The sequence below is a fragment of the Furipterus horrens genome, unplaced genomic scaffold (assembly GCF_987537825.1).
Source record: "Furipterus horrens unplaced genomic scaffold, mFurHor1.1.pri manual_scaffold_10, whole genome shotgun sequence".
In the NCBI taxonomy this organism is placed as follows: domain Eukaryota; kingdom Metazoa; phylum Chordata; class Mammalia; order Chiroptera; family Furipteridae; genus Furipterus; species Furipterus horrens.
In genome coordinates this window covers 95373462-95400864 of record NW_028327180.1, presented here as the reverse complement: position 1 = coordinate 95400864, position 27403 = coordinate 95373462, and the positions used below count along the sequence as shown (strand labels likewise).

Below are 27403 nucleotides of genomic sequence, written 5' to 3'. Positions count from 1 at the left end.
TTTGGGAGTGCGGTGTGAACCTCAACCTTGTTCCAGAGCAAGTGCCTTGTTTCTGTGAAACCTCGCTTACGTCACTGGTTAAACAGGGATAAGTATCTATGGTAGAACAATGGAATAAGGAATATATCGAACAATGAAGGTGTGAAAAGCTTATGGGGTCCATAGTAGGACTCAATAAATGGGATTCCTCATCTAATTAAAACTTACAAAACCAGCCCTGCCACGTTAATAAATACCCTCCCTGTGGTACACAGACCCCATGTTACTCCATGTTCCCCACTAAGTCATTTTGATTTAATGCCAGCAGAAATAAGCATATTTGTCAAAGTAATTTTTTTCTCTTTTCAGAGGTCTAGTTGCTAGAGATAAAGAGCCACATGGGAAGTAGATAGTTGACAAATTTCATTTACTTGTTTTTATATCCACATGGTTGTAAAAAAGCAAACAGTGCTAATGGCCAGTTTGGTAAAAAGTGTTCACACCTCGGAGGGATTACATTCTTTGGACAGGCTTTATTCCCAGGATATCAAACCCCTTGGCCATGACGGCAGCCACGGCCTCGCACAGCAGCATGCGGCCCATGTTCACCTTCAGCACCTTTCCTGGGAAGACAGAAAGAAGCAGAGGGCAATTCACTTGCTTTTCTTTGTGGGAATCATTCTGAAAGAATCTATGGTACTTTTGGACTCTACTGAGAAGCAAAAAGCCCAACCCACAGATGTTTTGGGGCTTTAAGTAGAATCACCTTTACCTTAAACTACAGAGACAATCTAAGAAATAAAGGTGTTTCCGTTCAAGAAGTCTATTTTTATCTGATAACAAGGACAAGAGATACAAGGTTTGAAATGATTACAACTATACATTTCATCTTTCCATTTAAAATTTAGAGTTCTTTCCCAGGCCTCATTGTCTTAAGTATAAACTTAAGTATAAACTTTAATACCATGATAATGCTGAGATTCTTTTTCCTAATAAAGTTTCAGTTCATAGGTTTAACCCTCAGAAATATCTACTTGCCCTTCGAAACATCAATTCAGTCTAATTCATTAACTTGGTAACATGATAGAGCAGAAAGCCTAAGGTAAAAAACATATACAGCCCTGGCTGCTGTGGCTCAGTGGATTAAGCACCAGCCTGCGAACAGAAGGGTTGCTGGTTCAATTCCCAGTCAGGACACATGCTTAGGTTGCGAGCCAGGTTCCCAGTAAGGGGCATGAGAGAGGCAACCAACTAATGTTTCCCTCCCTTCCCATCTAAAAATAAATATAAATAAGATTTACATATATAACTTTCCCCCCAAAGGCAGTTTTCTATTATCAAGAACCCCAAAGACTTGTCCCAGAACCCTCAGTCACGCTGCTTTTGCTGGAAATGCCTTATTCCTAATGAATGTTCTTCCAACTGTTTCCTTTGGAGCCTCACGATTTCAGGCCATGTGCACGAGGGTGGGAGAACAGTCTATTTGGGAGTGGGAAGAATTCCATTTATGCTTTTACTAGAGCTAGTTCAATTCTATTATATATGATTCGGATCACTGTGAAATTCGGAAAAAGGGAGGGGGGCAGTTCCGCAGATAAAACAAGGTCTAAGCCACTCGTACCCAATTCAAATAAATGCCTCACTGGCGTCCTCTCTGCCATGTACCACTGAATGCTACACTCACCAGTCTGTCGATCCTTCTCCACACAATAGCAGCTATCGTAGAACTCAGTGAAAGTAGTTGCCAGCTCATAGATATAATCACAGAGAGTGTGGAGAAACAGGTCATCTAAAATCTTCTGCAGAATCTCAGGGAACCGTAAAATGCAGCGGCCTAGTTTCCATTCTTTCTCATGGTCCAAAATGACCTCGGTCTCTCGAGCAGCTTTCTGGAGCATCTCTTCATTGATATTGGCCAGACGTGCAATAGACCTGGAACATCAAGCCACAGTCACCATTCCTCTTCGTTAGGCACTTGGAAACATGTAATACGAGGTGACTGGGATGAATGAAAAGCCATCCTCGTTTGATCAGAAATAAGACAACGCCGCACCCACGACTACCTGATCCTGGTGAAGGCGTACAGCAGGTACGCGGCTGTGTTCCCTCTGTCGTCCAGCATTTTGTCGAAGGAGAAGATGTAGTCATTCAGGCGGTTATGGGAAAGATCGGCATATTTGATACAGCCGTAGGCAACAGACTCCTGAGCAGCCTTCAGTTCCTCTGCAGTTAAGACCTGTTGGCAAAACAAAAACAAACCTCACAGCTTACCTGCCACTGCCTTAGTCCTGGCGTCACACGGGCAGACGACAATGGCAGGGCGCACCTCTTGGTGCTCCTTTATCAGTAAACTAGAACAACATGGGCCTACCTCGTAAGAAAATAATGAAAATATAACTCATTAGCTATGCAGGACAAAATGTTTCTATGAGAAACTTGATTTGTAAAATAAAATCTAAAAACTAAAGTCAAGTAATTCATGGAAATCAAAACAGGATGTCAGGACTAGGAGGAAGGACTCACGCACTGTTTTGCCAACTCTGGTCACCCATTCTGATGCATTATTAGGCCACGAGTAAGCAATTAAGGATTTCTGCTCCGGACATGATTTGGTGGCTTTTTGTAGACCAACCCTTCCACGAAAAGCAACGATTTAAAAGCTGGAAAAGATGTCCTGACAGGTGTGGCTCAGTTGGTTGGGCGTTGTCCCACAAACCCAAAGGCCACCAGCTGGGGGCAGGGGAGATCTGTGACTGATCGATGTCTCCCTCTCACACAGATGTCTCTCTCTCTCTTAAATAAATCTTAACACAAGTAAAATAAGAGTTGGAAAAATTATATGAAACAACAGCTTAAAGTCACCAGCAAGTACCGACACAAGCAAAGCTGGGGGGGGTGGGGGGGAGCGGTTACTTAACCTTGGGGAGAAGGGAAACGAGCCAGTTCCCATTCACCCGGCACTTTCCCTGAGGGCATTTTCCATATCACTACAGCAGGACCAGTGGAGGACAAAACCCAGGCAGAAACCAGGGGTTGTACTGGGGTGAGGCAGAGGGCAGAGACCCAAGCTGCCAGAGAAGTGTGGACAAAACCACCAAGAGGAGGGAACCGAAGAGGAGTGAAAAGCTCTGAACACAGTTCTACCTGTCCGATGGCTGCCACTGAAAGGCAGGACTGGCTCCTCAACAACCCGGCCGGAGAGAGCAAGTGGGTGGCTGAAAGGCTAAGAGACTGCAGCAGCTGTAAAGGTAAATGTCCCGGGGAAACCATGAGGGCCGTATTTCAAGATGAAAAATCTCACCCTTGGAGTAACGCTAAATTGAAACAGTTCAGCTATAACACAGCCAAGACCAAGATGGTCAGGGTTAATTAACATAATCAGCTAGTATGCTGGATCGGCAGCCAGGAGAAAACCTAACTGATCTTTGGAGGAAGAAGATATAATCCAGAATTTTAAAAAATTTTATTCAATGTAACAGTGATCGACATAAACATAATATACTAGTCAGGTGGTAATTATAGAACAGGCTGTACTAACAAACTCATAGAAGATTCATGTATTAAGTTTCCTTATAAGTATTTTATTTGTTTATTTTTTAATTTATTGATTTGAGAGAAAGAGAAATATCAATTTATTATTCAACTTCTTTATGCATTCATCGGTTGACTCTTTTATGTGCTGACTGGGGATCAAACTCACGATCTTGGAATATCAGGACGATGCTCTAACCAACTGAGCTACCTGGTCAGGGCCTCCTTGTAAGTATTTTACAGATATCATCAGCTACAGCTCCTGCTTAAGCGAGGAACGGCTCTGACCACAGGAAACTGGGCAGCAGTCAGCGACTCCTACCAGAACCAGCAGCAGAAACGCTGCCTGCGCTCCTGTTCCCAGATCCCAGCAGGGAAACCGTGGACAGAGCGATGGGACTTCATGATGACATACACAGGCAGCAACGCTGAAACCACCCAAGAGCAGAGCTGAGAAACCGCACGTCACCAGAAATTCCTTCGTCCCCCCCTTCCCACGGTTCCCCTGTGTAAACTAGCCATGACGCCCGAGACGCAGAGATGGGCTTTGAGAGGCGAGTCCGTTTTCCACGTTGGCAGCACTTGAATAAAACCACTTTCCTTTACATCAGCACCTGCCTCTCCAGGATTGGCTTCTGAAGGGACAGGTAGCTGGACCTGTGTTTGGTTACAACAATGTCCAGCATCTAGTAAAAAAGACTGAAGCTCAATAGAAAAGCCAGCCCTGCTGTGGCGCGGTGAACAGAGCGCCAGCCTGCGCACCAAAAGGCCGCTGGTTCGATTCCCGGTCAGGGCACATGCCTGGGTTGTGGGCCAGGTCCCCAGCTGGGGACCTGTGAGAGGTAATGGAACGATGTTTCTCTCCCTCCTTCTTTCTCTAAAAATAAACAAACTCTTAAAACAAAACAAAACAAGAACAAAACTCCGAGTGAAAGGACTGAAAACCAGGACGGTGGGTGGGGAAAACAAGACAACAGAAACAAACAGAAAGACAGCAGCCGCTTCACAGCATGAAACTGTTTAAAATGAAAAGCTATTTTACAAATCCTTAATTACCAAAGGGAAAAAGAGAAGCTGTATTAACAGTGGAGACAACTGATAGTATCGCCTTGACAAGACGTTCAGATTTAACATCAACAGTCACGAGACACTGACGCCACGCGCCTCCTGAGACAGTGAAGGGAGAACTCCCGCCAAGTGGGTGCCACGCGAACTTAATTACGAGGGAACATCAGGAAAACCCAGCTGAGCTGAGGGACATTCTACAAGCACACTTGACTTCAAAAGTGCAAGGTCATGAAAGTTGAAGAAAGAGCAAGGAACAGCTCAGATTTAAAAAGATTAAGAGTGTTTCCGACTAAATGTAACATGTGATCCCACATTGGAATCTGGCCTAGAAAAAGGACTCTCATGAAACAAATACTAACACTTGAACCGGGACTACGGACTACTTAATAGTACTGTATTAATGTTAACTTCCTGATTTTGATAATAACACTATGGCTATGTAAGATATAAGTATTTGGGGAAGCTGTTAGGGCAATGGTTTGAACTATTTTGCAATTTTTTGTCTAAAATTATTTCAAAATAAAAGGCTAAGAAGAAACTATGATTAAGGTATTCAAAAAACTATAAGAGGGACAAAATTGGACAAAAACATACACAATTTCAAGATATTTGGAATACAGAACAACAAAACATAATGCCTAAAGTAGAAAATGAAGCACAGAGAGAAAAAAACTGAAAAAAAAATAAAAAATCAGAGAGAGAGACACGCGGGACATAATCAAAGTTCTAACGTAATACATGTACGTCCTCGGAATTCTAGAGAGAACACAATGGGGCACAGACGCCGTGTTTGAGGAGAGACGGCTGAGAATGCTCCTAAACTGATGAAAGAAGCCGACCCAAGCAGAAGAGGGAGGAAGGAAGAAAAACACCCCTACCCCTCCCGACCCCAAACCCCAGCCAGGTACCTCTTAGTCAAAGTACCAAAACAAAGACTAAAAATTACAAGTTATAAAAGCAGTCTGAGAGCCCTGGCTGCTGTGGTTCAGTGGATTGAGCCCTGGCCTGCAAACCAAAAGGTCACCGGTTCGATTCCCAGTCAGGGCACGTGCCTGGGTTGCGGGTCAGGTCCCCAGTCGGGGATGTGTGAGAGGCAACCAATCTATGTTTCTCTAGCATATCGATGTTTCTATATTTCTCCCTTCCTTTCCCTCTCTCTGAAGGTAGATAAATAAAACCTTAAAAAAAAAAGTAGTCTGAGAGAAAAAAGATACATTATCTTTGAAGGAGCAAGAATAAGAAAAGTAATATTCAGAAGAAACTATGGAAGCTAGAAGACAATGGAACATCATCTTTAAAATGCTGAAAGAAAAGTTGCTTAACTGGAATTCTAAACAATAAAAATATTGTTCAAACTGAAGGTGATATAAAAATATTTTCAAACAAATGCTAACAAAATTTGTCACCAGCAGACCTGCACTACAACAAATACTAAAAGAAGATCTTCAGGCTGAACGAAAATGATTGCAGTTGGAAGTAAAAAACTGCAGGAAGGAATAAAGTACACAAGAAAGCTGCATGTGTGGATAAATAAAAATAAATATTGCCAGTTTAAAACAAACACTCGGCAAAAACTTGAACAGAATCCTTCATAAAAGAAGATACCTAAATGGCCAGTAAGCATATGGAAAGGCAGTGAACATCATTACTCATCAAGGAAATGTAAATTTTAACCCCAGTGAGATGCCACCATATGCCCATGAGACAGGCTAAAATAAAAGATGGACAAAATCAAGAGTTGCTGAAGATACGGGACAACTCGAACAATCATATATTAGTGATGGGAGCTCCTTGGGAAAAATTATTTTTAAAGATCTTATTTATTTTTAGAGAGAGGGGAAGGAAGGGAGAAAGAGGGAGAGACACCTCAATGTGAGAGAGAAACACCCATCAGCTGCCTCTTACACACGCCCCCTCTGGGGACCTGGCCCATAACGCAGGCCTGTGCCCTGACCAGGAATAGAACCAGCGACCTTTTGCTCTGCAGGAGGACACCCAACAAATTGAACTGCACTCACTGGTCAGGGTTCTTTGGAAATTTTTAAAAGTTAAGCATAAGCCTACTCATTGTGTTTCCTATTCTAATGGCTCATGCGTGGCTTTGGGTGGTTAAGTGCTGGCTGCTATGACTCCTCTACAAATACTGCCAGAGAAAGGAGCTCAGCTGACGCGGACTCTAATGGAGGCTGGAGACCCAAGTCCGCAATATTCTCCCAGCACTGGTTCAAAGCAAAGACAGGTAAACTGAGAGGCAGAGATGCTATACTACAGTAACATGCTGCGTACCGGGGAATTTAAATGCCTTTTAGGGATGACGACAATTCTCGCCGCCCGTACGCAATGTGTTAACAAAGGAGATAAAAGCCATGTTTTGTAATAGCCAATAACTGTATTTTCAAAATAAGTGCTTAGCAATTCGCAAAACAAACTTACTTACTGTTCAAGAAAATCTGAGTAATATAAGCCTGTGGTAAGTGGACTGAATCCTTATAATTTTTCCCAGTTCTATCCATAAAATAAAAACAAAAACTCACAACACAATGCACGGTATACAAAGTGCAAATAAGCCTGGAATTACCTTGTCTCTTTCTTTTTCCTTCAACTTGTCCATGGATCGTTTTAATCCCTCTTCCAAAAGGTCTATGAGGCGCACCGTTTCACCTGAACGTGTTTTAAACTTCTTCCTAAAAAAAAGTTAATAAAATTCCTAACTAAACAGATTTGGAAACAGACCTGACTTAGAAATCTTTAAAAACGAGGGTCTGACACGGCCCTATTCCAGCTGGCCACCAGGGGCGACGCCAAAAGAAAGAAACGGGTGTTTTCACGCGTCCTTCCTCTACTGTCCTCAATGGAAAGCACCCTGTGCTTCAGGCCCCTAACCTCGTTCTCTGCGTGTTCACCACCCGTACGCTCCCTGACGGAAAGGAACAAGATGTGTGTTATTCTGTCCGTTTTCCTGGACACAAAGTCTGGCTTAGCTGTTTTACCTTTTTAGAAAAATTATTAATAAAATACACTTTTGCTTCCAGAATTGCTTGGGAAGTAGGCAAATTCTTAACTGGAATCTCATTTGCGTGTCTCTATATACCAACCGACCCTGAATGCATGTCATAATCAGCTGGAGAGCTTCAAGGCCCTTCAAACACAGCAACAGTACAAAGGAAGCATTCTTTTCTAGCTCACGTGAAGCCTCCCAAAATAACTGATACTTCCTATTAGTTATGTTTTCGGCGGTGCCTTAGCATTCTTGCCCTTTATCACAGATCGGAAACTCCTCTTTTATCCCAGAAACACATTAACTACTCCATGGCTTCCTTTAGGCCACCCACTCCTTGAGTGTCCAACAACCAGCAAGTCTTCTGCCTGATGAAATGATATTCACCATAAAACTTAGCCAAAGGGCTAAGTGAAGCCTGCCTTAGCATCACCATTTTGCAATAATTGATTTTTTTTCATTACTCCTACCTGTCCCTGCCTGGAATTCTTAGTTTTTGTGTCTACGCCTTTGACCAGTGGAGGGATGAATATCTGAATACCAAAAGAGCTTTCAAAAAATAAGCCTAGCCCTGACCTGTACATCTCAGTTGGTTGGGCATCGGCCACAAAGCAAAAGGTTGCCAGTTGATTCCTGGTCACGGCACATGCCTGGGCTGCAGGTTCAGTCCCCAGATAGGGCATGTTTGAGAGGCAATCGATCGACGCTTCTCTCTCACATCGACGTTTGCATGTCTCTCTACCTCTCTTTCTCCTTCCCTTCCCCTCTCTCTAGCCTAACACCCAGGTTAGGCCTAAGTCAGCGACTCCCCTGGTGGGCCCTGCCATGTACATTTTAACATGCTCCATGGAGAATCACTCTGCATCCAACGACAGGCTCCTCGAGGGAAGAGGCCACATCCTATGTATCCTCACGTGCACTGTGGAGCACCCAGCCAACGCCAGGCCCAGCAGGTGCTCAATCAACAGGTATGCAAGGAGTAACAGCAAGGTGATTAAATAAAAGGATATATTATTTATTGTAAAATGTCTTAAAGCAGAAAAACCTCACCAAAATACAGGTAGCAGAATCTGTAGGCATTTTAATGTAAATATTTAAAATATGGCGGGCTGCCACTGCTTAACTATCATTTCAATTCTTCTTCAATTTGATGGTCCAGGATGCCTCAATTATATGATGCTGAGAGTGCAGAATATAAAACAACAACAAAAAATAAATCAACATGCCCTGGCTGGTGTGGCTCAGTGGATTGAGTGCTGGCCTGCGAACGAAAGGGTTGCTGGTTCGATTCCCAGTCAGGACACATGCCTGCATTACAGGCCAGGCCCCCAATTGGGGGTGCTCAAGAGGCAACCACACACTGATGTTTCTCTCCTTTTCTCCCTCCCTTCCCCTCTCGCTAAAGTAAGTAAATAAAATCTTTTAAAAAATAAAATAAAATAAACAAACAAAATAAATTCCTTAGCCATTACATAAGGAAGTTAAATGCCGAGATATGAATACTGGTGATAAGTATCAAAACTAAAAGCAGATTTGGTAATTTCACCTAACTGTAGGAATAATTATCTAAATATCAGGCCAAAAAATCAGCAGTTAAAAAACTAAGATACTAGAAACAATACTCAGCTCATTGGTTAGCTTTCCAGCACTTTCTTAGGACCAAGAACATGATAAGGACCCAGTCAGTGTCTTCTAATTGCAAAAAAGTGCATCTCTACAGAAGATTCAAATATTATGATTAAAAAATGTTTGCTGTTGACGCCACCAACAAGGTCTTTGTTCTTCATGTAATTTGTTTGTACAATATCTTGACACACCTGACCTGCCTTTTTATATATTTCATTAGGGCTTTGGTACATTGGCTAGTCAAGCGTCTTGAGCTACTTCATGTGGTTTTTATAAGCATGACCGTCTTTGTGTAATGGTAATATTTGGGCTGTGTCACCAAATCTAAAATGCCACAGATTTTTAAAGACATGCTGATTACATACCTAAGTAATCTCTATTAGATGTAAAATGTTTAAAATTTGTGCCTTGCAATTGATGAATATTGTATATAAACATTTTCTTGTATTTACTTTTTAAAAGTATATTTTATTATGTTGTTACAGTTGTCCTAATTTCTTTTCCCTTTGCTCCCCTCTGCCCAGTGCTCCCCTTCCCTCCAGCAACCCCACCCCCCTTAGTTCATGTCCATGGGTCATGCATATAAGTTCTTTCACTTTACCCTTTCCTATATTATTCGTAACTTCCCTATGTCTATTTTGTACCAACCAATTATGCTTTTTAGTCCCTGCACCATTTCCCCATTTCTCCTCCTTCCACCTCCCAGTTGATAACCCTCCAAATGATCCCCACACCTATGATTCTGTTCCTGTTCTGGTTGTTTGCTTAGTTTTGTTTTTATTTTTTAGATTCAGTTGTTGATAGTTTTGAGTTTGTTGCCACTTTAATGTTCTTAATTTTGCTTTTCTTAAATAAGTCCCTTTAACATTTAATATAATAAGGGCTTGGTGATATGAACTCCTTTAGCTTTACCTTGTCTGGGAAGCACTTCATCTGCCCTTCCAATCTAAATGATAGCTTTGCTGGATAGAGTAATCTTGGTTGTTAAGGCCTTGCTTTTCATCCCATTGAATACTTCTTGCCAGTCCCTTCTTACCTGCAAAGTTTCTTTTGAGAAATCAGCTGATAAGTCTTATAGGCACCCCTTTGTAGGCAACTCTCTGCTTTTCTCTTGCTGCTTTTAAGATTCTCTCTTTTATCTCGAACCTTTGGCATTTTAATTATGATGCATCTTGGTGTGGTCATCTTTGGGTCTGGCTTCTTTGGGACTCTCTGTGCTTCCTGGACTGGTATGTCTATTTCCTTTGCAAAATTTGGTTTCCTTCATTATTTTTTCACATAAGCTTTCAATTCTTGTTCTTCCTCTTCTCCTTCTGGCACCCCAAGATTTGGATGTTGGAATGTTTAAAGTTGTCCCAGAGGTTCCTAAGCCTCTCCTCATTTTTTTCAATTCTTCTTTCCTTATTCTGTACTGGTTGACTGTTTTTTTCTTCCTTATGTTTCAGATCATTGATTTGAACCCCAGCTTCCTTCTCTTCATCACTAGTTTTGGGTGGATTTCCTTCATTTCATTTAGCATAGCCTTCACTTCTTCTGTCAAGCCTGTGAGCATCTTTATCACCAAAGTTTTGAACTCTACATCTGTTAGGTTGGCTATCCCCTCGTTTGTTAGGTTGGTTATCTCCTCATCACTTAGTTCTCCCACTGGAACCTTGATCCATTTCACCTTTTGGGCCATACTTCTCTGTCTCCTCATCTTGTCAAGCTCCGGTGTTTGTTTGCCTCTATGTCTTAAGTAGAGCTGTTGTACTTGTTATGTTGTAAGGGGTGGAGCCTTAGGTATTCGTCAGTATGGCGTGATCAGTTTTCATCATGTCGTGGCACTGTGTGTGGGAGAGGGGTCCGAGAGGGAACAATGCCACTTGCTCAGCACTCGCCCCCTTTCCAGGAACTTCTTCCACTTCCTTATGGGTCTGGTGCCTCTCCAGCTGTTGCCCACTGGCCGTTGTTCCCAGAGTGGGTGGATCTATGGACATTCTAGGACCGTGGGGGCCCTTTAAACAAGCGGACTCTGCTGAGAGACTGGCAGTTTCTTCCTCCGCCCCAACCCCCACTGGTTTGCCCAGTCAGAATCAATGAGGCTTTATTGTCCCCAGAGCTGGACCAGTGAGCTGTGCGGTCTGGTCTGGTGCTGGGAGTGCTCCCCAGGTGTCCCTCTCGACTGTTTTAAATGTTTGACTGTGCTTTCTGCCAGCCCACTGCTGCTGCCGCTGCCGCTGCTGCCGCCGCCACTGCTGCCGCCACCACGCCACATCCTCTCTGCCCCGGCTCCGCCCCTCCTACCTGTCTGGATGAGTATTTCTTCTTTATATCTTTGTTTGCTGGACTTCCACGCAGCTCGATTTTCTGAATCTTCTGGTTGTCTCCAGTTTTGAGGTAGTTATATTCCTTCTTAGTTGTGGACGGAGACGCAGTGTGTCTGTCAAGGCCCTCCATCTTGGCTGGAATCTACCTTTATTTTCATAAAGGTTGAGCATAATGTCGGGAAAGAACTCAATTATAGAACAACTGAAAGTATGGCTATTAACATGTATGTCTCAATAAAATTAATATTTTGGGGATGAGCATAAATATGGAAGCTGTGAATCTTAAAACACAGACATTTACAAAATGCTTGAAATATACTGTTGAATATTGTGTTTGAAATCTAAGAAGGTATAGTGATAGAAGTTACAATTTAGATCTATGGAAATGAAAATTCTCTTTAAATCTGCTAACTCTGCAGTTCGGTTTTCATTCAGCTTTGCACGAATCTCCCTGAAAGGCCACGCCCTCTGGCAGTGATCAGACGTAAGTACAGAGCTCAGCTGGGCCCGCCGTGAAAGCACATGTCGACTAAAAAAGCTGTGCGCTTTTAAAACTCTAACGTGATCTCAAACGAGGTGTTCTTCCAAAGATTTCCCACTTACTTGTCTTCCCCCAGCACCACACCAAAGCCAGCATGGGCCACCCGAGTCACCTTAGGGTCGTACCAACCGATCATCTGAGCGGCGCCAAACACTGTCTGGAAGTGCACAGACTGCAAAGGAAGAGAAACAGAAAGTGACTTGGGAAACTTTCTAATAATAATTAAAAAATGACTTAAAAGCTTTTGTGCTTAAGGATAAAGATTTGTAAAATTCAAATCACTCGCAAATCTTGTACGGCAGGTAATTATAAAAGCTCTTTTTTATTCCCTGTATATGAGAAATGGTAAGAACAGGACTGTTACACTTTCTATGTTCAAAGTTGTTAAAGCAACTGAAATTAGGGCAGGTTCATGCGCACTGATTTCAATTAAATTTCCTGTCACACAACCACCATTTCAGATGGGAACGGTCACTGAGGTTCAGAGAAGTAACACTTTCCAGTTTACGGAGACAAACCGAAAACCTGGGAAGAGTCCAAGTTTGACCAAATCCAGAGCCTGTTCTTTCTCTTATCTTACAACACTGTTCTCAAGTTTAGTCCTTGGGGAAAATTTATAGTCTTCATGTGCCAAATGCCACAAACCTCACCCTATCTCACCTCCGATCAGACCATGTCCAAACATACACAAATCTACAGACTCACTTGTCCACTGTCCACCACGTAGATAATCATATCTGCTTTTTCCTCATGGAGTCTTTGTTTAATAGCAGCCAGGTCAGAGGTATCGTATGTATAACCTCCGTCTGATTTTACTATGGTTAACGGTATGGAGCATCCTGGGACAAATACAATCTTTCTGCCATCATCCACTTGCACAAATCCTAGAAAAATAACCTTTGTTAATAATGTTCAAAGAACCCTGAAAAAAATATAAACACTTAGCCATTACAGGATATTTATTAGAGAGCTCAAGACATTACATGATTTTGTTTCTCTCTGTGACCTATGTACCTCGGAAAATAGCTACTGTCCGGGTTGTCTGGTTACCTGGGGTGCTTTCAGGGCACACATGAGCTAGCCTGTCTTCTGGACTTACACTACACTTGGCTCTCAGACTCTTTGTAGAAGACCTCACTGGAGCCCAGCTGCTCAGCGGACACAGAACATGTGAATCCAAGCTTTGTTTAAGCCGGAGCTATAGCCTTCCTCTGGGAGAAAGCAGCAATGTCTATCACTGCCTCTTCACATGTACTGAAAGAACACGCTGACAATAACAACAGCTATATTTGAGTGCTACAATGTGCCAAATACTATGCCAAGTCTTCCATTCAACCTTCACACTAACTCCACACAGTAAGTGCTATTATTTTTGTTTTGTTACAGTTTAGGAATCTGATGCTTGGTAAAGGCAGTATTAAATGGTGGTTAAAAACATGCTCTAAAAACTGTCTCCAACTTATTATTTATTAGCCATGTGACTTGGAAGTTACTAACTTCTGTGCCTATCTTCTCAACACTAAGAGTCTTTAAAACTGTATTATCTTAAAAGTACTGCCCCCTAGGCCCCAGACTGTGATTGATAAATACCATTTCCTATTCAAGGAACCAGGCTTTCTTGCAGGTATGAAATTGATTGACTTCAGATATAAGGCAGGGAATGTACAAAATAATCCTCAAATATTGTCTACCAGAAACCAAGTAAACTATCAAAAAAAAAAAAAAAGAAAAAGAAAAAGAAATCCAATGTGATGTGGCAACCATTAACCAAAAATTAAATAATTTGAGTATCAAAAAATAATAATAAAGGTAAGTTACTGAAAAAGAAAAAAAAAAACACCTCATTTACAATAATATTAAGAACAACTCAGCTATAATATCTGGAAGAGGCTAAGAAACTAATTTATTCTTCTGAAAATTGAAAAAGAAAAACAGAATCATGCATTTTTACTGTCTTATACAAACTGTACATCAAGATAACCAAAATAATGTGACAAAGTTCTGCACAGGAGTAATTCCAGGTAACAAAGAAGAAATGACAGAATACTGCCATTTTCCAATCTCTGATGTAGTAATGGATCAAAGTCACGATCACCAACAGCTGCTAAAACCACTCGGGAAAAGTCCAATGGGAAAACTTAAGAATAGATAGGTGACGACAACTGAAGCCATTAATACATCCTAGCATCACAAAAAGAGCCAACCTGACATTGTTTACATTCTTGCAAATAAGACAGAACAAGAGAGAAAACACAAACCAGAATTTAATCAAGCCTCTTTAGAAAATACAGAAAAATAAATTATATTAAATAACACCATATGGAAAACTTGGTAAAACAAATGGACCAGTTTCTTCAACAATAAAAGGGAAAAAAAAGGGAGAGAAGGAAGAGATACCCATGGATTTATAGAACTTAAGATACATATTAGCTCTGGCTGGTGTGGCTCAGTGGATTGAGGGTTGGCCTAGGAACCTAAAGGTCACTGGTTCGATTCCCAGTCAGGGCACAAGCGTGGGTTGCGGGCCAGGTCCCCAGTTGGTGTTTATCTGCTTTTTTTTCTCCCTCCTTCCCCTCTCTAAAAATAAATAAAATCTTAAAAAAGAAAAGACATATTAAACAAATGTAATGTTTGGACTCTGAAAGAAAAGCCCTTGTGATTAAAAAAGATTATGAATCTATTTAGGATATTGAAACTCTGATGGGATATTTAATAATATAAAAAATTATTTTTAATTTTCATGAAGTAACGATAGTACCATGATTTTGGAGTAGGAGTAAGAGCCTGTTCATTTAGACACATACCAACTGCTTATGGATGAAATTGTATATGATGTAAGTAGTGTACAGACAGAATAAGGTTGCCCAGTATTCATAATTGTTGAAATTGGGAGAAAGTACATGGAGTTGGGGGGCACTGAGTCTATCCACTTTTGCTTGTGCTTAAAAATTTCCGTAGTAAGAGTTAAAAAAAAAAAAAAAAAGAGTGCTTACCTTTATCTTCAAATTCCTTTACAACATCATTCATCCTATCTTGATAGAAGGACTCTCCCCTCTCTATTAAAGAGATGTCCAATGCATCATAGATTTTATTAAACTCTAGAAAAAAGTCACCAAATGAAGAAAATGGTTAAGAATTTAAACAAATAGGAAACATGCACCTTACATTAAAAGAAATTTATTACTAAATTGAAATATTTGGAAGGAAGAAAATTACATTTAAAAATGCATGATATAGAACATTATACGCATACTGCCATTTTCAAAATGTGGGAAGAATATGGCAATACATATCAAAATATTAACAGTGGGTGAAACTAGGTAATTTTTATTTTCTTTTTTCTGTCTACATTTACATTTTTTCTGAAAACGTGTACTTCTTGTATAACTTTTAAAAACCTTTCTTAAAAAAATGTAAGAACAAAAGAAGAGACAAAAGCCTTTCCTACTGGAAGATCAAATATTTACTACATTTTCAAGTTTTCCTGATTGTACCATGCACCTGTCTGTCTAGCCCTGCATCAGTGACACAATATCACCTACGGTAGCATTATAAAACATTTTACTACCTGTGCTGTAAAACGCCATCTTCAAAGCTCTACTGGCTATTCTTGTCCACTTATTCTTCAAAATGACCTTTATAATTACTTAAGTCAAATCTGAACACTTGAAATTGTCTTAATGACAAATGAATTTGAATAAGGAGAGGACTCTGCATGACACTCTATCCAAACATTCTATTACATCCACTGTGCATTTCTCTTCATTCTGGTCCTACACATCTCTAAATAATTTATTCCTAAGTGTTTTATACCTTTAGTTGCTACTAAAAATAGGATCTTTTCTTTTCCACTTTCTTTCCTAATTTTTACTGACTTGAGAAAATTAAATTTTGCACCTGCCTCTCATAATAAACTTTCTTAATAGTTGTTTCAGTTTCAGAAAGTATTTAAGGAGGAATCTAACTGCCAGTCCTTAACATGTCATTTAAGGTCAATTCTGAATAATAACTCAAGGAAACGACATGCAATACTTCTTGCTGAATGAATGAACAAAGTCCAGAAACTCACCTTGGCGGGAGACATCACAGATAAGCTTCCAAGCTTTTATGATATCTGGATCTTTACTCTGGAGCAGAACTACACACTGGTACGCTCGCTTCTTAAATTCCTCCTCAGTATCAAATCTCTTCTTAGATTCCTATGTTTAAAAAGAGAAAAGTAAAAAAAGAAAGAAAAAAAAAGGTTTATAAAGAGCCAATCCCGTATTTTAGATTGAGAATTTGTTCATTTCTCAAAAAACAAACAGAACCCATCAAAATGCCAAAGAGCGAGGAAGTGAAAACTTAGAACACTAACAACAGTCAAGAATATTGTTACGAATGAATGTGCCTAAGCATGCTATCATTTCTTTTGAAATCATTTTTCTTGAAAATACACAATTCTCACCGTGGTGCCACCTCCACCTTTCTAAGTCACCCATGCTCTTGTGCTCTAGTAGAATAACAAAGAACAGATAAGAGGTGGGGCTGAGTTTTCTAGGCTATTTCTCATTCTAGATGTGGTCTTGTGTGAATAATTTTTTTGTAATTAAAAATAAAATCATTTTCAGTGTTTTATTTCTATTTTGAAAGCCACACATGCTTACTGGAAAAATATATATATTTATGTGTGTATATACAGTTAATCCTACACCAAACTAACCAGTGATAACAACATTCTGGTGCATAATTCTAGACATTTCTTTGCAAATACACATGTATGTATTTTAACAAAAACTGGAAATATATGACATTTACTTTGGGTATAAATTTCAGCAATGTATTGTACACATCTTGCATTGATAGATTTGCCTCATTATACTCAGAGCACAGAAGTCCAACAGGCAATTAGAACATTAGCACGTAAGTCATTTTACCTGTTCCATATTAGTAAATACTTTGGTTGTTTTCAATTTTTTCATTAGAAAATATGTACCAAAAGACCAAATACATAACTAAGTAAATAAATAAACCCACCCATAAAGGTTTACTTTTTAATGTAGTAATACTATTCCAGGAAGCTATCCTAAGAGAATCATTTTAAAAAGGGGAAAAAAATATGCGTACAACATTGTTCACTACATAGGTAAGAGCTCCCCAAATGGGGAAAAAACCAACAAAAGATTAATGTAAACTCTGGCACACCAAAGTAACACAAAAGAGTTTATAAAAGGTGTGGCTCAGTGGGTTGGGCATCATTCTGTAAACTTTTGAAAGGTCACTGGTGTGGTTTTGGGTCAGGGGACGTGCCTGGGTTGTGGGCCAGGGCCCTGGCTGTGGGCATGCAAGAAGCAACTGATCAATGATTCTCTTATACATCCATGTTTCTCCCCCTCTTTCTCCCTCCCTTCCCCTTTCTCTAAAAATAAATAGGAAGAGTTTATAATAAAATGTTAAGTACCACACAAAATGATATTATAATCACAAATAGTGTAATAAATGTTTGTATCTGGATAAGTCAAGAAGTCAAAGACAACGGCCCACAGTGATTGATTTAAAGTTAGGACTGATGGTAAGTTTGTCTTTTAAAAACTGTTCTTCCATATACTTAATAACATCTTCAAAACATATAAAACTGAGAAGAAAACAACAGCATCAAAAACATTTTAGTGCTGGCTGGTGTGGGTCAGTGGGTTGAGCGTCAGCCTGCAAACCCAAAGGTCACCAGTTCGATTCCCAGTGAGGACACATGCCTGGGTTGTGGGCCAGGTCCTCACTTGGGGCCGTGTGAGAGGCAACTGATAACATCGATATTTCTCTCCCTCTCTTTCACCTTCCCTGCCCTTCTCCCTAGAAATGAATAAATAAAATCTTTTTAAAAAATTCTTAAAATATTTTAAATACTAGGAGGAGGTAGAAAAAACCATTTTAAATACTAAAATGTTTTTTTTTTTTACAAGGTTACTTTACTTTATTTTATTTTATTTATCTGTTTTTAGAGAGAGGGGAAAGGAGAAAGAGGGAGAGAAGCATCACTGTGTGGTTGCCTCTCACTCACGCCCCCAACTGGGGACCTGATGTGCAACGCAGTCATGTGCCCTGACTGGGAATCGAACCAGCGACACTGGGTTCGCAGGCCAACACTCAATCCACTGAGCCACAGCAGCCAGGTCTTAAAATGTATTTTCATTAACAAACTCTTAAATTCACTCAACAACAGGCAATGTGGCAGAATTTAATTTTTAGCATACACCAACACAAAAGCAAAGATAATGTGTTAAAGGGGTGGGGAGTTTTGCAACTTTTATTTAGACCCACAGCAGCTTCAAACACCATTCTGAATTCTCTAAGGATAATGAATAATTATAATAAATGGCAAACAAACAAATAATGGGACAATAAATTATTTCTAACCTTATAAAAGGCCTGAAGATCCCCAATAGGAGGCGAAACTGTTAAGTAATCTGGAAATTTATCTTGCAGGTGAGCGATGAGCATGCCAAACTGGGTCCCCCAATCTCCTACATGATTTAATCTAATACCAATCAGAGAACACAGAATGATTTTAAAATGATAAACACGTTTAATTTAGAGGAATTATATTCCATTCGGAACCACGAACATTTAGGTGCCGGGACATCATATCATTTATTGTTATTCCTCCAATGGCCTGCAAGCTCCAGGAGAGGCAAAGACAGCGTCTGTCATGTCTATCACTGCGTGTCCGGTCACACAGGCCGCACTAACCAGGCCTCCAGGACGTGCTGAACGGATGAGGTTTCTGTCAGTGGACTCTGACCTTTTTATTGGGTAGTTAATGGGACAATGAGAGCTGAGCCAATGGTGGTCATACTACAATTTTATGAAAATTTAACTTTTCAACTAATTATTTCAGTGTGATTTATACTGTGGCTCGCAAGTATCAATGGACAAAATTCTACAAAATATATGTCAATTCAACCACTTCGCATCCCTCACTGCTTTTAATTAATCTCAAGCCACCAGATCACCTCTTAACTAGATTATTACAACAGCCTTCTAACTGAGGTACTATAATTCTCCCTTCCTCACCTGGCTTCTTTCCAGAAGCCAGAGTAATCTTTAATTAGATTACAGACACACCTCATTTTATTGTGCCCTGATTAACTGGGCTTCACAGAGGTTGCTTTTTTACAAACTGAAGGAAAGACCCTCCACCAGCAAAAATATTACGACTCACTTTTATTTTGTCTCTTACTTCATTGTGGTGGTCTCGAACTGAATCTGGAGACCCTGGCTCTACTAATTAAGACTCTCCAGCAGCTTCCCATGACACTAAGGAATAAAATCCCAACTTCTCCCACGGTCTACCAGGCCCAGCGTAATCTGTCCCTTGCCAGCCTCTTCCCACACTAGAATATAGACAGCTGATAGGCAGGAGGCACTCAAGAAACAGTTGTGGACTGAATTGGGGGGTGGGGGGAGGTACCTTTTCCTTGTTTCTAACCCCAGAAAGCCTAAGAAGTTATTAGTTCAGAGTAGAGGCCCAGGACATAATTTGTTTAAAAAGCCTACTGGGTGGGTAGAAGCAAAACCACACTCATGAATCACTGATTTAGTCAAAGATTCTTCCTCAAGTGACATTTATCATTTTCTAAAGAACTCTGCAAAGGCAAGAGTACATACCTGAGCACATCGTATCCTGCAAACTCAAAGAGGCGGCACATGCTCTCCCCTATGATGGTCGACCTGAGATGGCCCACATGCATCTCCTTAGCTATGTTGGGAGAGGAGAAGTCCACTACCACCTGGGACAGAAAATGAAAAGAGATTTTTATAGACAACAATGTTGTACTATCATTGTGTAATGTGACAAATACAGCTACAGAGGCAATCATATTACACCACATAAATAAATCAAAGTAACATATTGTACACCTTGAATTTACATTGTAATTTATATGTCAAATATATTCAATGAGATTTTTTAAAAGGGGCATAAACATTTTATTCTGCTAACGCATTCATTAACAACATATGTAATAAACTCAGACTTAAATAGTAGCTTGTTTTGTAATTCAACTGTGTTAAGTCTTCCGATGAATGTACCTGTCCATCATCGGCTGAAAAGAATCAAGTTCATTTATACAAATTATCTATGTTCTATTTCAGCAATACCTAAAAAACATCAGCTGGCTACCTCAAATGCCTTCTGAAATAAAGTGAAGAGAACAATCACATATGAGCAAGATCCAGGAAATAGGCCACGCCACAGTTAGGTTCATAGTTTCAAGTATTAATGATTAAATCTCAATAAGAGATGTGAAAGCCATTCCTAGTGATAGCACCTTTCGTATAGTTTTAAGTATCAATATATTAATTAAAAATTGTTATATATACCTTTTTGTTTGCTCCAAGGGCAGGGAGTTGAACACCATTCACCAGGAGATTGGTCAACTGTTTTGATACAAAGTTCTTTTTTAAGTGGACATTAATAAAACCTAATGAACAGTGGAGGGGAGAAGAAAGTCAGACACCTCCGTCTTTAAGGACTGCTCTCCCCAAGACCTGCCAGCCCCAGAGTGCTAACGGGACCCAAGCAGAGCTCTTCAGGATTTCAGCACCACTGGGGGCCTTGACTGCAGCCGTCTTACCGGCTCCCCGTTCCCCAGCATTCATTTCAAACTGGGCTACGCTGCTGACAGCTTACTTGATTCAGGGCCCCCTTCACTCTCAGCAAAAGATTTGTTCATCTCTTAACAGAGAAGAGACAGCCCTTTCGCCACAGTCTTATCTGCCATTACCTGTCTTTCTGCTGATGAAAAACTCAGTCGCAAAGAGGTCAAGGAACTCATCTAAGATCAGGCGGCTAAGTCTAGATTAAAACCTCAGTTTCCTAACTCAGGCCAAGGTGCTTTTGCCACCTTATTCAGTATACAAGTATTAATCCTACATTTATAGGTAAAAACAATTTTCATTTTTATTTCAAAAGGACTCAGCATCAGTACAACTACTTAAGAAGGGTAACATTGTCATACCAGGACCAGCAATTTCAACTTTTTCAATACATTCATTGTCTGGGAGGTGTTTGGTAATGTTTTCGGCAATTTCTCTTGGATTAACTCTCTGTTCCTTGGTTTTGAGCATCTATAATATAATATAAAACAATTCATTACACAACAGGTTTCAGCACGTTACTAAGAAATGCAAAACTCAAAGCATTAGATGCACTGACATAGACCAAACAAAAGGCAGAAGCGGGGAAGTCCAACGACCTTGGAAATGGACAGATTAAAGCATCAAGCATCTTTAGGAGCAAGTCTCAGGACGAATATGAAGCGCCAAAACCACATGATCTCCACTTCAAAATGAATTGCCACGTGTGCCCGCATGCACACCTGTAACTTTTTAATGAAGACATAATCAAGTCTTTAGGTCTCATGCCTGTTTCCAAGGTATTTACATTTCTAATTTTCAAATCATGAAAGTGGGCAATATGCAGACTTGGGTGATAACAAGCACCCTCATACACTTAATCCCAATGAAGACATGTAAAAATTATCTGGGAAAAAATATGTGGACTCTTTAGAGTAGCCCTTCCTATTCAATAACCAAAAAAGAAATCATAAAGTTTCCAAAGCGGGGCAATTAACCACAAACACATCAGACAAGGCAGCTGTTAAAAACAGGGAATTCTGACTGAAAATGAAATCCATCAGCCCAGAGACACCACAGTTGCATCAAACGTCTGATGAAAATGCCGGCTGGTAAATGGCCGACTTTTAACCCCTCCCTTTGCAACGTTCACCAGTAACACCCAGTCCTGGACGCGACAGGGAAGCACAACAGCAAAACAGTACCAAAACCAACTACTGCCCTTCAATACTGACAATACATATAAAATGTTACTGCGTATTCAAATCTGTGCTTTTCAAAAATTAAACACACACATTCCCTTTTCTCAAGTTCTTCAGAATTGTGGAAACTGTTCTTTTCGTTGCGGATATAACAATTTGCTATTCCTTATATAGATGGTAAACGTGATGATAATGCTTAAGAAAATCAAATCACCAAGAGTGCTTCAAAACAATGCCATCACCTGAGAGATGCCCATAGCACTGTTACACTGATAGTCCCCAAACTTGGGCTGCTGACTTGGTGTCACTATTAGAGGAGGATTTTCCAAATCTGGGTAGGTAGCCTTAATGGCACAACCAAAGACCTCTTGTAGGCGACTATTGATGTTAATCATATTTTTAGTTGGTTTGTTCCTTTCTGCTTGAAGACTCTGTAAGGAAAGAACAAAAATATGTCAATAAAATATTAAATTATCATATAAAAATTTCCCAAATATTTTTAAGAAACCTTCAAATGTCTGGAGGAGAACCAAAAGGTGACATGCACTCACAGTTCAACACACTCGCATCTGGGATATGCTACGAAATGTAACAGGACAAGTCTACCCCACGCATGTAAGGCATACCTGGGAAATGCCCCCAGTTCTTTCTATAGCGATTTTATCAGAACAGAAACTGGGAGTGGGGAGTATAAAGGGCTGACTAAATCTTCTTCTTAAGTTTCTATAAAGTTCTGAAAAAATAGTATAAAATTTGATATATATATTTCAAATGCTGGAAAAGTGAAAACACTATGTACAAAAACAAATAAAAAAAAAACTTTGCAAACTGTATGATTATCTACTATGCTGTACACCTGAAACTAACACAAAATTATATTGAATATAAACCGTAATTGAAAAATAGAATTAAAAAAAAAAAAAGCCAAAAAAATGTATTCTCACAACCTCTTCATTAAAATGTTGACCTCTTTCAGGCATGAAATATGTAATAGAAAAACAGGTTGCTTTGTTTTACTCTTTTCTGTAAAGTGGAATACATTTTTTAAAGATGGTGCATAATTAGCCACCTCTACTACTACACTTACCACACCTTCTCAAAATTATGTGTCTTCCCTACCAGACTTCTGGATGCAGGAAAAGTTCTTATTCATGGCTCTACCCCTGGCCACTTAGCATTGTACCTGCCATGAAGCAGGTCAAGAAATGATGGCTGAACATACATGCTTTCAATGCACTACAAATAAAAATGTTGCTCACACCCTAATGACAATTTTATGTTAATCAAAATGGCATCAATGGTAATATCAATGGCAACAATAATAAAAGCTATTATTCGAGTAGCACTGCGTCAAGAACTGAGCCTATTTGCATTATCTTACTTTATCTCCACAACAGAACCGCATTTGTTACTATTACCACCATTTCCACGTGTGCTAGAGATTAAGGGACTTGACAAAATTAACAAAGGATAAGTAGTAAAGTCAGGATTCAAACTCAGCACTACTGGAGTGAAGAATCCAAGTTCTATGCTTGACCTCATCACCCGCTCAACCATACGGTAAAAATTATATCCCTAAACTCATTATTTAAGTATTTAATCAATAATTGATCCCCTCTGTAACACTCAAAAAAAAAAAAAAAAAAGATTTGCTTTGCACAATCTAAAGATTTCCAACAGCAAATGCTAAAGTTACTTAGATAACATCCTAAAACCCAAAACCTATTATAAATACATCTCAATTTTTTTTATTTTTAAAGGACAGGGATACCAGTTTATATGTGCATATTTTTTTTGGTAGGTATATATTTGCGAACACATATATATGAATCCATTATACTTGATTTCTGCATCATGCAACTTAGTATTTGATTAAAATTTAACATTTTTTCCCCAAGCTATTTTGCATATGCAAGTCTTTTCTCTCCCAAAACGACAAGCTCCATGAGGTTAAGAAATATTACATGAGATACAAGCATCTCTACTATAACTCACTATAAGCTTTCCGAAACACCTACATTATGCCAAAAGTTGTCTCATAAAAAAAAACAGAGCTTATGAGAAAACTCAGCATCAGAAGCAGGTTTCTCAAAACCTATGTGACTGAAAGAAGCACTATCACCATAGCAATCTTAAAATCATCAGTTAGAAGGGTGTCTGTAACTCCTAATCAGTACTAAATAAGTACGAGACTCTCTTTAAAAGAGGTAAGGACGGTTCCATGGAAGGGGGCTTGGAAGAGTGGGAGCAGCCGAGTTACTGAACACAAAGGTGGAAGGCCTGGGACAGACTGTGTTCTAACCCCGAGCAAGCCAGGACCAGAAGGCGGGGCTGGGTGTCTCACGCAGGACCTTCATCTCCCGCGGCTTTCGCTAGTTTCCACCGCGTCTGTGCACCGTGTTCCGCTCAGGCCCTGGTGCTCTGCAGGCCAAAGCGTCTGTGGGGCGGCCAGTGTGCCTTCCATACTGCCCTCTTCTCCTGTTAAAACCAGAGCTACTCCGCACCCTGGACACATACTTTAGAACACACTACACTTCCTTCTGTCTCTTTTACAGAGCAACCAGCACACGCGAGGCCTCTAATACTGCCTCTGAAGTGACAGGGGTAAAACAGACAATAAGTGTAAATAACTGCAAATGAACGGAGGCGATCAGAAAGGTGAGACATTTCGGGGGTGCGTCCATGGACGAGAAATTTTTGTGATTTTAGAAGACTCAAAGACAAAGCTATCTGAAGTAGAAGAGATCACACACAGGCAATAAAAGACTTCTCGGGAGTGGGGCAGCCTGCGTTGAAGATGAGTAAATGGGACCCACTTTGGAAAGAGGACACGCGCCAGTACTGCCTGGAGGGAAGCAGTGTGCGCACCGGGGGCAATCACGGGAGTGAGCTCGTCCCCCGGGCTATGTCCTCCGCGGGCCTCAGGGGAGGCCGGGAAATTAAACCCCAACTCAAGCAAACTAAATTTTTTGACAAAACAGGTAATACTATTAGATTATGAGGCCATTAAATAACAAATATAGCACAAGCTACCTGGGAAAACACTGTTCTGAAATATTAACTGGAAAAAGAACCCAATGACTATTAATACCATAAACTATCAAAACAAAATTGTAAAATAACCAACTCAGGGCAGAGCGGGACTGTGGGTTGTAGGGGACCGCTCCTTGTAGTTTTGGGAATTGTAGCTCAAGCCACGAGCCAGGTTCCCCCGGGAGGCCTCCAAGTCTCGGCGGAAAACTGGAAGGCTACGAGGCAGACAGGACCGAAGGCCACTCAGGGGGGTCTCATGGGAATTGGATTTAAAGAATGCACGTTATGCTTTAGAGCTTGCTCTGTTTTTCTTATCTCTTAGTTAACCATAAACACCTCGTAGCTAAAAATGTGTGAAGCCTTGCACCTGATGTCAGCGTGGCGTCAGGATGTTTAGCAGACCCTGATATAGACTGGTCACTGGTTACTGATATCTATAATCAGTAACTGTCAACTGTAACCCAAGTGCCTGAAAGCTCATTGATGATTCATAAGTCTTGATCTTCTATCTCCCGAATCCCCTCTTCAATAAAAGGCACGGGAGGCAGAAGTTCTGCGCTCTTCTCCTCTGGAGAGATTAGCCGCCTCCCATCCCTCCAGACAAAATAGAGTGTCCTGGATAAATCTGTTCTCTTGGCCGTGACCCTGAAACCTCTGCGGGACAGGGAGTTTCTGACCGAGCCGAGGCCCTGGAGGCAGGACAGCCTTAGCGGGTGTATTCTGAAATATTTCCTTTTGATTGAGGAACTTATTTAAAATTCAAAAAATATATTTTTTAATAGCAGGCTCAGGCATAAAACTGTTGAAAGAAAGGTCTCAGCACTACGCGCAGCTACCTTTAAGCTGGCCAAACACGCAGTATGATGAAACATTTCAAAGAGTGGGGGACAGGCCAGCACCCACTGCTCCATCACGTGCACCACCAACTGGATCCTGGCTTGTCGAAGGCAGGAAAAAGAACAGGGTTTCTTGACTCCTTTTCCCAAATTCCTCAGGGTAAACCTTCTGAGTTAACGGGGGTTTTTAAAAGATACAATAATTCAAACTGTAGAATGAAACCAGAACCACAGGACTCACCTTTCGAAGGATATTCAGTCGATACTTTAACTTTAAACTTTCTTCCCGCAACTGCTCCAAATTTGGAGAAGCCACTGAACAGCCACCAGTTTTCAACTGCTCGATTTCGACAGTGAGAAACTTAATCTCTTTCTCCTGGAGAGGAAAAGGCACTCTGTTCGCCCAGCAGAGGTAATAAAATAAATTGCACCATAAACTGCCCCGCCCCGCTCGCCACCAGGACATCGCACAGGTGATACGGATGGAGGACTTTCCCTCCCACAAGTTGTGACTTTCCTTCCTCAAGGTGGCTGATGACATCAGCATATTACCCTTAATAATATGAAAAAATCAAGTGTGCTGGGAGAGAGGAATAGGACTAAGCACACAATGGGATACGCCTCATCTGCCGCGTTTCTTTCTTTGGCTCAAGGGTTTGCCTTTGGCCCCTTCGGGGACAAAATGATTTTTCCAAGTTTCCCTCTTTGTTTCCAGCGTCTCGGGTCCTAGTCCAGGCTTTTTACCTCTAATAATACCTATAATTATAGACGTGCCAAATCAGAACGAAGTCAAGTGTCCAACCTAACTGCATTCCTAAGGCAGAGAGGCCTCACTTGAAATCTCAGAATGATTACCAGCGCCGAACTGCAACCAAAAAGCAAACAAGTCGCCGTAAACAAGAACACAGTACGTGCCAGGCGCTGACCTCAACCCTTCAGAAATTGTATCTGTAATTACGACCGCACCCTCGGGGAGAGGCACGTACACGCACGCGCTGCCGAGGAACAGATGCTCAGAGCAGTCAGCAGCTGGCCAACTCCCTCGGTCAACTTGAACTCTGCGACGGCTGACTCTCACCCCTCCCCACGCGGGCAGCGGAGATCACGGAACTGCCCCACTTCCCCACGCTGTGAGTGCGCAGGCAGCGCGCCAACTCCTGCTGGGTCACGCATCCACGCCCCCGCGGGCTGCCTACAATTCCTCTCGCTCAGTGTCGTGGCGAGAACGGCGGCTGAGCTGCCCACCAGGGCGCGGGGTTCGGGCTCTGATCTTCCTCCTCGGCTCGTTGCCTGTCCCCGGTCCCCCGCCTCCCCGAGAGGCCACGTGGGCACGGGGAAGGAGGGACACCGAGGCGTGGCTGTAGTGAACTCCCCGGGCTCCAGCCCGAGAGGGCGGGCCCCGCCGCTCCCCTGAACCTCACTATCACATGGGCCCTAAACGATGGGTTCTTTCTCTCCCAGCCCTGGAAGGGCGATCCCTCTGAGGCAGCGCAGGCCCGGGGCTTGGGACCCCGCTGCTCGCGTCTGTGCGACACGGGGCAGCCGCCGCCTGGACGCCGCTGGGGCGGGAGCTGGGGCCGGGTCTCTCCCCGCCGAGCACTCCCACTGGCCTCATGCGGACCCACCTGCTGCAGCAGCCGCGCGGACCACTGGGCAACCAGCCGGTCCAT

The 27403-nt window shown here is 41.3% G+C and overlaps 1 protein-coding gene across 1 annotated transcript; it reads right to left on the bottom strand.

Moving 5' to 3' along the window:
- Window positions 1-389: 389 nt before the first annotated feature.
- Window positions 390-27403, bottom strand: RARS1 (arginyl-tRNA synthetase 1). Its single transcript, XM_090290267.1, has 15 exons — window positions 27155-27403; window positions 25975-26109; window positions 22107-22295; window positions 21046-21154; window positions 20408-20508; window positions 19694-19815; window positions 18443-18563; window positions 16119-16248; window positions 15043-15147; window positions 12755-12933; window positions 12112-12221; window positions 7157-7262; window positions 2043-2215; window positions 1664-1911; window positions 390-602 (listed from the first exon to the last, which is right to left on the bottom strand). Exons 1-15 carry the CDS (start codon window positions 27401-27403, stop codon window positions 493-495), a joined length of 2187 nt encoding a protein of 728 aa, XP_090146393.1. The 3' UTR covers window positions 390-492.